The sequence below is a fragment of the Nycticebus coucang genome, chromosome 9 (assembly GCF_027406575.1).
Source record: "Nycticebus coucang isolate mNycCou1 chromosome 9, mNycCou1.pri, whole genome shotgun sequence".
NCBI classification, from domain to species: Eukaryota; Metazoa; Chordata; class Mammalia; order Primates; family Lorisidae; genus Nycticebus; species Nycticebus coucang.
In genome coordinates this window covers 79,367,214-79,379,742 of record NC_069788.1, presented here as the reverse complement: position 1 = coordinate 79,379,742, position 12,529 = coordinate 79,367,214, and the positions used below count along the sequence as shown (strand labels likewise).

Sequence of the window (12,529 nt, the reverse complement as noted above, 5' to 3'; positions counted from 1 at the left end):
ACATCAGGACATTGTGAACGTAAATAAATGTGTTAAGAAACCAGAGTTTCAGTTTGCACTAAATGACAGTGGGCTGTAAAACGTCAAATTTATGGTACACACGATATTAGTGAAGGAATCATCAGTGTGGACAGTGTATAAAGGAAAAATAAGGCAAACTGACTTGCTTCTTGGAGTTATATATAAATGCTACATTATTGTGATGTAGTAAGTATTGTTTTTAACAAGGTTCCCCTTAGATAAACCCCCACAACTTTCCATGTTATTTATGCAAGGGAATGAGAAACAGTTTCTAAGCATTTACAATATGTATCTTCTCTATTCTCTGAATATGAAATTAGAATGTGTCATGATATTTGACCAAAAAAGTGTCCCCACCCACATAGTATCACCCTAGACTATCACTTAGCAATTAATCTAGTAGCCATTGTGGAAATTCCCCATGGAGAAAACAAAGCTCATCTCTACTCTGAGCAAGGCCTTGTAGGCTGCTTCTCGCATGGTGGGCTTCCTGTAAGTCAGCCGGTCGGCCGGTAAAACTTCTCCAACAATGAGCATCTTGTTTTCATTCATAAAATGAATGAATGTTTTCATGCATAAAATATTGCAATATTTGTCAGTCTCTTCTTTTAATCAAGTATGGTGGTCACTTGATTTTAGAGTAGGCACATTATTAAAAACGTGTATTGACTCTGTCTCTTAAAAAAATAAATTTAAAAAATGTATTGAATGCTCATTATTAATACATGCCAGACACTATCGGAGTGCTGGGGATATATGAGTGGCTAATCACACACACAGCCCCTCGACTCAAGGGGCTTACATTCTAGTGGGGCACACCTATATTTAATAAAATAAATAACCATCCTGCACATGGGAGAGAGGAGAGTTACACTGTTTCTAAACAGCACAGGGCAACTGCATGAAATGACACTGCTGATGTCATCAATAAAACCCCAACTGGCAAGAGGCAGACTTCTGTTTGATGAATATCCTCGGCACCATTTGTAAAAAATGGTCCCTTTCACATGTCAAAAGGATGGTAGTGTTCCTTTCATGCCAATCTCTTGGGAATTATGACCAGTAATAATCTGTAATAGATAGCATACAGCTGACATTGGAAATGACCTGGATTTAAATCTTAGCTGGAAAATCACTTATTTCATTTGAGCTTCAAATTTTTTTTGGTGCATGGCAAAGTGACTTGTAAATGAAACAAAATGTTAAACAACTTTGGACTTTACCTTACAAACAAAAATAATGTAATCTAATCATATGCAACCTCTTATTAACCAATAATAAGAAAATTGTATACAAACAGATTAATAGTTTGGACAAACTCCTATAGAGAATACCCATATTAAAGAACAGAATACTGAACATTTTGGTTTGATCAAGCCTTTGTTCTTAAATTTTTATCTAAAAAATTAAAGGTTGCTAAGAGCAGTGGCTCACGCCTCGGAGGCTGAGGCGGAGGATTGCTTAAACTTAGGAGTTCAAGACCAGTCTGAACAAGAGCAAGACACCTTCTCCACTAAAAATAGAAAAATCAGCTGGGTGTTGTGTCAGGCACCTGTAGTCCCAGCTACTCAGGAAGCTGAGGCAGGAGAATTGCGTGAGCCCAGGAGTTTGAGGTTGCTGTTAGCTAGGCTGATGCCAAGGCACTCTAGCCTGGGCAACAGAGTGAGACTCTGTCTTTAAAAAAAAAAAAATCACTGAAAAAACAAAAAATAACAACATAGAGATAAGTTTATATAATAATAAATAAAAGTTCAATAAACTTCTCCTTTATCCTTCTCCCCAGAGGTAACCGCTATCAGTAGTTTGGTATATATTCTTCCAGATCTTTTCCTATGAATAAAAATTTTTTTCCTAAAAAATGAGATTACATTACACATCTCTTCTTGAAGCTTATTTCATCCTACTGCAATTTTTTTTTTTGAGTTGACTTTATTTTTTTAGAACAGTTTTAAGTTCATAGCAATATTGAACAGAAGGTGCAGAGACTCCCCATACACCCCTGTCCACCTCCATCTTGTCTATTACCAACATTCCTTACAGCTGACGGACCTACACTGACGCCTCATTATCACTGATAATACAGGAGGGTTCGCTATTGGTAGTGTGCATTCTATGAATTTGGACAAATGTTTAATGACAGGTCTCCACCATCATAATACGTATAGCATATATGAGTATCTGCACGTGCTAAAAATCCTCCCTGCTCCCTCCTTCCCCAACCCCTGACTGATCTTTTGCTTCTTCCAGAATGCCACGTGGCTGGAATCATATGGTATCTGGCCTTTTCAGATTAGCTTATTTCATTTAGTAATATGCACTTTAGAGTCTTCCATTTCTTTTTGTGGTTTGATAGATCATTCCTTTTAGTGTTGAGTATTATAAACTATATGCCATAGTTTATTATCCACTCACCCAAGGAAGGACTACTTGGTTGCTTTCAAGTTTGGGCAATTATGAATAAAGCTGTTACAAACATTCTTGTTCAGGTTTTTGTGAGGACGTAAGTTTTCCATTTGTTTGGCTGGATCACATGGTGAGAGGCTGTTTAGTTTTATGAGAGGCTGCCAACCTGTCTTCCAAAGTGGCCGTACCAGGCTGCATCCTCACCGGCAATGACTGGGAGTCCCTGCACTTCCACGTCCTCACCATCAGGAAGTGTTGCCAGTAGTCTGGATTTTGGCCATTCTAATAGGTGTGCAACGGTATTGTTGTTTTAATTTTCAATTCCCTAACGACATATGATGTTGAGCATCTTTTCGTGTGTTTACTTTCCATCCGCATGTTTACTCTGGTGAGGAATCTGTTAAGGTCTTTGCCCTGTTTTTCAATTAGGTTGTTTGTTCTTCCCAGCATATATATCTACTTTATAATTTTCTGCCTAATATTCTATAACATGAATGTACTATGATTTATTTACCCATTCTTCTACTACACTGCCTTTTAGAATTTACTGCTAACTGATAAGGCTTCAGTGAACACCGATTCTTGTTTTCTAATTTAATTAAGATATTTTCCTAGAAGTGGAATTGCTCAATCAAAAGGTTTTCAGTTTTGATGGATTCTGTAAGTTGCCACTCAAAAGGCCACATAAAATTGTGCTACTTCTTTATGCCTTTTGATTATTAAAAATAAAGAGTATCCCTACCATACCCATTCGCACCTCCTCAACTATGAAAGTCACTTTGAAAACATTCTTTAAATATCTATTTGACAAAATTCTTCACTAAAACCAAAAGTATGAAATTTTAAGCAAAATACAAAGGCCAAAGGAAATCTACTAAAAGTTACACAAAACTTAATCTGACTGTATAAACAGTGTCTGAGAAAGAGAGAAGAAGAACACGGTATAATCACAGAAACCAACTGCTATACCATTTGAACCTATACCAAGAATGCAAGGTTTTCCATGAAGCATTTCCTGTCATAATTGGAAAGACAACCTCTTTAAACAGACTGATTTCAAGGTACTGAGCCTAATGTTGTTTTGAAACATGACACTCTTCAGACAATACTATAAGAAATCAAACTCTGGAAACTCTGGAGATACTACCTACTTTATAAACCACATTTCCTGTTTTTAAACCTTTATGCCCTAAATCAGTTATCACTCCTAGTCTGCTGATAAAAATAGATTGAAAAATACTATAAATATCCCACAATGTACTTTTTAAATTGTCAAACTGAAACACTATATGAAAGAACTATGGATATTTTTTTCACATAAATTATCTATTCAATTGTACTCCAAAGACACATTATCAAAATTACTGCCTAATTTAGAGAAAACAAAAAAGTAACCAGAAACTGTATCAATATTGACAGAACAGCTAGAAAGGCCTAAATATTCTGCAACAAAATTAACTTTTCTCCAAATTAGGAAGGGTTTTTGGTCCTAATGTTTAGTGTACTCATTCCCAAATCAACAAATTTTTTTGCCATATAATTTTTTTTTTTTTTTTTAGATAAGAGTCTCACTCTGTCACCCAGGCTGGAATGCCATGGTGTCACCCTAGCTCACAGCAACCTCAAACGATCCTTGCCTCAACCTTCCAAGTAGCTGGGACTACAGGCACAGGCTACAAGGCCTGCCCAATTTACTATTTTTAGTAGCGAGGGGCTCTTGCTCTTGCGCAGGCTGGTCTTAAACTCCTGAGCTCAAGGGATCCTCCCACCTCGGCCTCCTAGAGTGCCAGGATTACAGCTGTGAGCCACCATGCCTGGCCTATATGATGGATTTTTAAACATGACTTTCTGAGGAAGAATACCCTTCACGTATAGCATCTGAATGAATAACTTCAGTCTCTACACCAGGGGTCCTCAAAACTTTTTAAACAGGAGGCCAGTTCACTGTCCCTCAGACCGTTGGAGGGCCAGACTATAGTTTAAAAAAAAAAATATGACCAAATTCCTATGCACACTGCACATATTTTATTTTGAAGTAAAAAAAACAAAACGGGAACAAATACAATCACACTGCCGCATGTGATTGTAGTTTGAGGACCTCTGCTCTACAGCTTTCTAATTCCTGTTTCTTCTTTAATCAGTATGATCTCCTATTCAGCAATATGATCAATTTTGATAGGAAAACTCTCCTTCTGAAAACAGAAAACACTGTCAGCAGTGAAAATAATAGTGAAATGACTTCATGGCTTATTTTTCCATCTGTAAGAAAGAATTTATATTCATATGACTTTAGCATTCGTAAACTTCACAGACAAATAGGTTGTAAGACAAAAATATAGGCAAAGATAGAAAACCCCCCCCCCATTTCAAGTTAAAGTTGGCTGTACAAAACTATACATAAAATGTTACAGAATATATTATGCTTTTAGGAGAGAATAAAAGCTACATGTATTTCATAAACTTTGTATATTAAATTTCAGACTTAAAGGTGGAAAGTTTATTACTTTAACACAAGTTGATAAATCAAGACTCATTTGTTTCAATTAAGTCTTTGACCAAAAAATGTTTTTTTTTTTTCATTAGGTGGCAACCTCATTTAGGAAAGTGAAAGTGAGAAGAAAATAGGATTTACTCTGTATATATAAATGAGTCTATTTGTTTTACATTGTGAGGTATTACTTCTGGATATAACATTCCACAAACAGGTTTGGACTATCTATGCAGTTTTTAAAATCTCAAGGAGTCATTTTTTTTTTTTTAAATAAGAATGATTTCAATAATATTAGAGCCAATTAATGCTGATGAGGGAAGCAGGCCTGTGAAGTGGGGTGGGATTTCAGCTCTGTGGCCTCGATGACTTGAATGAGCAAATGGTGGTAAATGCTTGTGCCATTTCCTGGCACTCTGTAGATGGTGCAAAAATGCCAAGTGGTCCTGTTACCATCTCATCCCTGTGACTGGAATCATTACTGTGGAGCACAGGAAAGAAGTAGTAAGATACAGTCCCTATTCTCAAAATAGTGTTCCATGTACAATTTACAAAATAAAATCCAATCATAAGTTTCTGCCATTAACCTTTCAAAAAGGAATTACCTTGAAATTAAAAACAATTTTGAGTCGTAATAAAGTTGAAAGCAGAGAAAAATTTGAAAAGCCCATCATTAACTGAGAGTTTAAAGTTTCACCTACACAGTGAGAAATGTAGGTAGAAACATGCAGCTTTTAGAAGTGTTGGGACTGATGTTGCCGGTAGGCCCTGCCCTCGCCGGGCAAGCTGCGCCTGCCGGAGTCTGCATTTGGGAGTCTGCATTTCCAAGGCTGCAAGGCAGCTTCAGAGTGTGCTCCCAGGAGACTGCCACCAACAGCACCAAGAGCAGAAAGGAGGGCAGAACACAGAACTGCATTTCACTGATGGGACTTAGTGTCTCTTTTTATAAGAAAATCTTCTTTTAAATATCTGAATTCCAACTTATCATTTCTCTTGAGAATTTCATTAACAATTACTCAGCTGCTCTTCCATCTTCTGTATCAACACTTGCTTTTATCATTCTATCTATTTGTTCCCTGGTGCCATGGTACACTTGTGTATATTCTTTATCCAAATATAAATGCAACCCTTTACTGTTCCTGGTGTCTTTATTGTTCATTTAAAACTTTGCCATGCTTGGAAACAGTTTGTCAGAAAAAGGGCAAATTGGATATACACACATAGTCTTTTTTCCTTGGAACTAAGCTACTGCTCTTGTTAGCAGGAGCACAATGTCATAAGACCATGATCCTTAAGCCCTGCGCAACAAGAATATAATGTAGATGAAATATAAAGTATGTGTTAACTGACTGTTTATGTTATTGGTAAGGCTTCCAAGTCAACAGTCGGCTACGAGTAGCTAAGTTTTGGGGGAGTCAGAGTTACATGGGGAGTTTTCAATTGTGTATGGGGTCAGTACCCCTAACTCTTGTGTTGTTCAAAGGTCAATTCTATTTTACAAAGTATTAGGGTACACAAAATCACACGATATTGTTATCTCTAGGGTCTGACCCATTTCCTATACCCTATACATGTCTCCTGGTTAGAATTTGAAGACAAAGAATTGGGCCTAGTTCTGTTATCTTACACAAGTCACAGCCTGTCCTGACTCTCTAAATTTTAGAGGTATGCCACGTAGGGAAACAATGTCTTAACCCAACAGGGTTTCTGTGAGGACAAAATACAACAATGTATGTAAAAATAAGTTAAACTGTAAAATATGTTTATTTAAAATTGGACCAAATAAAATACCTTAATAAATCTATCAGGTTTTCAATATGAATCAAAGCAAAATGATGTTTCTTATTTAACTTTCAATACTACAAGCTTGAAAACCACTAAAACAGGCCAACTCTACAACTCCCTGTTTCCAGCCAGTTACACTGTGTGACTTGCTCGGTTCTCTCACTCACACTGTTTCTAAAGCAGTGTACACAAGGACATCAACTATATTTCTACAGGCAAACTAGTATGAAACAGTTTTCCTTCTGGTTTACTTATCTTTAGTTATTTATTTTTAAGTTTTTAATTATTATGGATCATAATAACTGTACATATTTATGGGGTACTTTTGATATTTTGATATTGGCATTTGATGTGTAATGACCTAATTTAGGTAAATGGAGTACCCGTCACCTGAAGCATTTATCATTTCTTTATGTTAGGAATATTCCAATTCCATTCTTTTCATTATTTTAAAGTATACAATAAATCATTAACCATAGTTGTCATATTGTGCTATCAACTACGAGGTCTTTTCCTTCTATCTAAGTACATTTTTGCACTCATTAACCACCCTCTATTATCCCTCCCTCCCCACCACCCTTCCCAGCCTCTGGTAACTATCTCCAGGAGTTCAATTTTTTTTTTTTTTTTTTTTAGCTCTCACATATGAGAACATGTGATATTTGTCTTTCCATGCCTGGCTTATTTCACGTAACATAATGTTCTCCAAACTCAATCATGTTTCCACAAATGACAGGATTTCAATGTTTTGTGTAGCTGAAAAATATTCTATATTATATATACATCATATTTATCTTCCTTATCCGTTCATCCACTGATGGGCACTTAGGCTGATTCTGTATCTTAAGCTGTTGTGAATCGTGCTGCAGTAAACCTGGGGGTGCAGATATCCTCTCTGATATACTGATTTCCTTCTTTCTAGACATACACCCAGCAGTGAGGTTGCTAGATCAGACGTGTTTCTACTTTTAAGCTTTTCATCAGGAGAAAATGTTAAGATTTAGAGTGATTCTCAGACTGGGAAACTATTCATTCATTTACTCGAAAGATATGTTGAAACCCATTCTATAAAGGGACTGTAAAGATGGCTAAGGTATGGTACCTGTTATCAAGAGGCACCAAGTAGGGGAGGAGTCTTGAAACATTTTTTGATTGTGTAAATCATAGGTAAAAGAATTTGAGACCTCTTGATACATGTATGTTTACATATAAATACACAAAGATTATAATATATGATATAAACATATTATATCCTGATTTAGAAATATATGTACCATGTTAATAATTCTATTATAAAAATACATACAATTTATAATATATTCATTTACAAAACACAAGACTTATGAATACATTATATATTACATATTATATAGTCTATACATTATAAATAAGAAAAACAAATTAGAAAAGGAAGAGATAAGGAGGATATGAAAATTATTTTATTAGTCTATACAAGCTAGCTTAAGCTAAAGTTAAAAAAAAAAAACAAACCCAAAATCTCAGTAGCTGAAAACCACAGCCAATGTGATATGTCTGGCAGGGGTCAAGGGGGTCTAGTCCCTTTGGTCACCAGGCTTGTGGAGATTCTACTGTAACATGTGTTCCCATAATCGGGAAAAGGGAAAGAGTGAGAAGAGCCAGGAGGTTTCTCTGCCTGCAAGTTGTCCATGGGGCTTCCACAGGGCCAGGTCCGACTTTAGTGGGCAGGACAGCAGAGCACTCTCGCAGTGAGAAAGAGAGGACTTTGGCAAAGAGTAATACAATCTGCTACAATTATTTGTGGTCAAGTTTTACATTTAACAGTATAAAAGTGTTTTAGAATTGAAATCAAAATGATCTGAAGGTCTAACTATAAGTTCATTTTATGTTGATACTTAGATTTATGCTTTCCTAGTTGAGAAACTATTATATCAAGCTATGCAGATGTATTTGGAAGAGGCATATAATAGGCTGCCCTTACTAAATCATCATCACTCTGTTGTCAAGGTTTTTTTTTTTTCTGAGACACAGTCTTACTATGTCGCCCTTGGTAGAGTGCTCTGGCGTTACAGCTCACAGCAACCTCAAACTCTTGGGCTTAAGCAATTCTCTTGTCTCTGCCTCTCAAGGAGGTGGGACTACAGGAGCCTGCCACGATGCACAGCTATTTTTTGTTGTTGTTACAGTTATCATTGTTGTTTAGCTGGCCCCTGCTGGGTTCAAACTCACCAGCCTTGGTGTATGTGGCTGGCACTATAACCACTGTGCTACAGGCGCTGAGCCCATTGTCAAGGTTTCTAAGTTTGCAGAGTAAGTCTTCTCCCCTCTTTTAAAATGAAGTATAGCTCTTTTTCCGGCTGGAACCATGGCGGCTGTTGAAGAGAAGAAAAAGAAGGTTCCTGCTGTGCCAGAAACCCTTAAGAAAAAGCGAAAGAATTTCGCAGAGCTGAAGATCAAGCGTCTGAGAAAGAAGTGTGCCCAAAAGATGCTTCGAAAGGCAAGGAGGAAGCTTATCTATGAAAAAGCTAAGCATTATCATAAAGAATATAGGCAGATGTACAGAACTGAGATTCAGATGGCAAGAAAAGCTGGCAACTTCTATGTACCTGCAGAACCAAAATTGGCATTTGTCATCAGGATCAGAGGTATCAATGGTGTGAGTCCAAAGGTCCGAAAAGTGTTGCAGCTTCTTCACCTTCGCCAGATCTTCAATGGAACTTTTGTTAAGCTCAACAAGGCTTCCATTAACATGCTGAGGATTGTAGAACTGTATATTGCATGGGGGTACCCAAATCTGAAGTCAGTAAATGAGCTAATCTACAAGCGTGGTTATGGCAAAATCAATAAGAAACGAATTGCGTTGACTGATAACAGTTTGATTGCACGATCTCTTGGTAAATATGGCATCATCTGCATGGAGGATCTGATTCATGAGATCTATACTGTTGGAAAACGCTTCAAAGAAGCAAATAACTTCTTGTGGCCCTTTAAGTTATCATCTCCACGGGAGGGATGAAGAAAAAAACAACCCACTTTGTGGAAGGTGGAGATGCTGGTAATAGGGAGATCAAATCAATAGGCTTATTAGAAGAATGAACTAAGGTATCTGCCCTGATTGTTTTTGTAATCTGGTCAGTTAATAAACAGTGACTGCTTTCAAATTGAAAAAAAATAAATAAATAAAATGAAGTATAGCTTACATATAAAGTACATAAATCTTATGTGTAAAATTGGATGATTCTTTTACATTCAGATACACACATAACTGCCATCCAGATCAGGATATGGAATATCTGTGTCTAGCACCCAGCAGACCCTGCTGTCTTCTTTCCTGTGGGAAATGCAGTCAGAACTCTGACCTCCAACTCCATAGAGGAGTTACGCTTGCTTTCCTACAAACAGAACAATGGAAACAGGAGCAGACAACATGTATTTTTTTGTGTCTGGCTTCTTCCTCTCAACGCTGTCTGTGAGAAGTGTTCAGGCTTTTGTACATAAGAGTTTGGTCACTCTCACTGTTATACAGAATTTCACTGTATGGCCATACCCCAATTTATTTATCTATTCTATTGCTGATGGGCATCTGTTTCCAATTTCTAGCAATTTCAAAGAGAGTTGTTATGAATGTAGTTGTTGATATCTTTTGATGAGCACTGGGTCACAAATGTGCATATTATCTTGAGTGCACACTGCAGTGTCCCCTGGGAGAAGAGCATGCCTGTAAGCCCCCTGGAGCCCGTCACAGCCACCAGCAGCGTGAGCAGTGCTGCTCCACACGGGCCCCCAACTCCATAAGCAGCACCATTCTAATTTAAAAAAAAAAGGATCTACATTTTCCTTAGCAGAATATTAAAAACTACACCATAGCACAAACCAAAAGGAGGGGGAAAAAAACACAGAAGAATATATCAATTTTTCTTTTCATTAATACAACCCAACCGTAGAGTACAAGAATATTAATTTCTTTCATATCCATCATATTTAAAGTCCATGAAGGTGGCTTTTGTGATTTCATAAAACCTCTTATTAAATTCCTTCAATACACAAACTTGGTAAAAGTTATATGCATTCTACATATAATTCTTAAGGCCCTTGTTACTGTAATCATAGGCTGTCACACCATTTGCAACCAGAAATGACAGCAATTTCAAAAATGCAAAAAGGGTTTTCAAATATATATTTATGAATTTACTTTGGTTGTCACTCATTTTGATTATTACTATGAGACATTATCATAAAATTGAAGTAAAATGATCTAGAAAAGAATCCATATCCCAAGTAAATATTCTGTATAACATAAAGATTTTATTAACATTGTCTTTAATTTTCTCTGATAGAAAAAACCTGCTTTGTTGATGCCTCTTACACCAAACACTTAAAACCTAGCCACTAATTAAGTTTTTTATTTCAATTGTATTGTTCTACTTTTGGACTGTTCATATAACGTAGAGTTCAGGTACATTAACTAGCTTGTTGATAAATGATATATTTTTGGAAAGTGATCAGGAAAGAGAGAGAAGTTCCAGTTTTGTCAATCAAATGCTCCCCTGTGGCCTTGGATAACATTTCATATGGACCTCAGTTTTCTCAGCTACCAAAAGAAGCGCACATTATGTCTCTCAGCCCCTTCCCGGCCTGTCAGTAACCTTTTGCTTATGGACTCTTAGGAAATGTTCAAGGTGTTCTTATTTTAAAAATATTCAAAAGTTTTTTACTTGGATGTACAGAATAAATAGTAATCAAAATGGCTATCAATCTGTCTTAGAAGTATTTTGGGGTTGGCCTTTGCTACTTATTAAGGGAAGGAGGTTAAGAAAGTTGGACATGATCAACTCAATAAATATCAGTATTTACAAAATCTTTTTAATTTCTGAGGTTTTATCCTGGTTTGGGGAGAGACACAAAGATGACATTTCTGATCTCAAAGAAGAAAAGATGAAACATACAAAGACTGGCTCTGTGGTTTAGCTTTCTTACCATTTCTACCAGAATGAGTAAATCCAATGTGCCCTTCTCCTTCCCTGAGCACATGATTTTGAGAGCCTGGTAAGCACAAGACGCTTCCTTAGGAGGCCCAAGGTACAGAGAAGGCTGGGAGGAGCCTGGCCTTGAAACAGAACATCTGTAGGAGGAGCCCAAGGGACAGGGAGCCAGAGAAGCACCCTGGGTCAGGTCCCTGGGAGGAGGGCAGTGCAGGAAGGCAAGGAAGCAGGGAGGGCTGCGTGAGGGCAAAGAGGAATCCCTGAAGGCATTAGGAATGAAGCTACAGGAGCCAATGACCAGATTTACACACAGGGAAAACTTAGAATGACAAACATTGGTGGCTTCACTCTACCAGTTCTCAAAACTTTTCCTTTTTAGTTCTAGCCACACTAACAGCATTCCAATTATTTTGCTTTTGATGAAATGGCACAGGTGTTTGCTTTTACAGAATATCATGCCAGAAACAAATTTATAACATTTTTATGGTATATAGGGGAGAACATTAAAATACATATTTTTTAGCCCAGCTCTAGGAAGTAATTTCCCTGCCCAAAGCAACTATAACTTGCTTCCACCCTATCTGACTCCACCCCACTCCCAGAAATACAAAGACATTTTAAAACAAACAGATAATGCCAGGAAGGCAGGTTGGCAAATGTGGGCATTAGAAGTGAACAAATATGAAAAAAATTCATTTCTTAACATTTTGTCCTATCCATCACAGGCATTCTCATCATCTCTCTTGTTCTCTTTGTGATCAGGACAATGCTGCCAGCACAGCTGGAGGTGAGGTGACCCAGAAAGATGCTGCCTTGGCCCACCTAGGCAACGATGGGAGTTCCAGGGCTGAAGTGCAGCCAATGTGCTGGG

At 37.3% G+C, this 12,529-nt stretch overlaps 2 protein-coding genes across 9 annotated transcripts in view; one reads left to right on the top strand and one right to left on the bottom strand.

Annotated features, from left to right (window-relative positions):
* EXOC2 (exocyst complex component 2) overlaps positions 1–12,529 on the bottom strand; it is a 221,781-nt gene that overhangs the window by 28,832 nt on the left and 180,420 nt on the right. The gene's annotated exons all lie outside the window — the stretch shown is intronic.
* LOC128594026 (60S ribosomal protein L7-like) lies at positions 9,025–9,707 on the top strand. Its single transcript, XM_053602536.1, has one exon. It carries the CDS (start codon positions 9,042–9,044, stop codon positions 9,690–9,692), a length of 651 nt encoding a protein of 216 aa, XP_053458511.1. The 5' UTR covers positions 9,025–9,041; the 3' UTR covers positions 9,693–9,707.

Bases quoted from the DNA above. Each gene is read 5' to 3' on its own strand.
- LOC128594026 (XM_053602536.1), top strand. From the start codon at position 9,042: ATGGCGGCTGTTGAAGAGAAGAAAAAGAAGGTTCCTGCTGTGCCAGAA.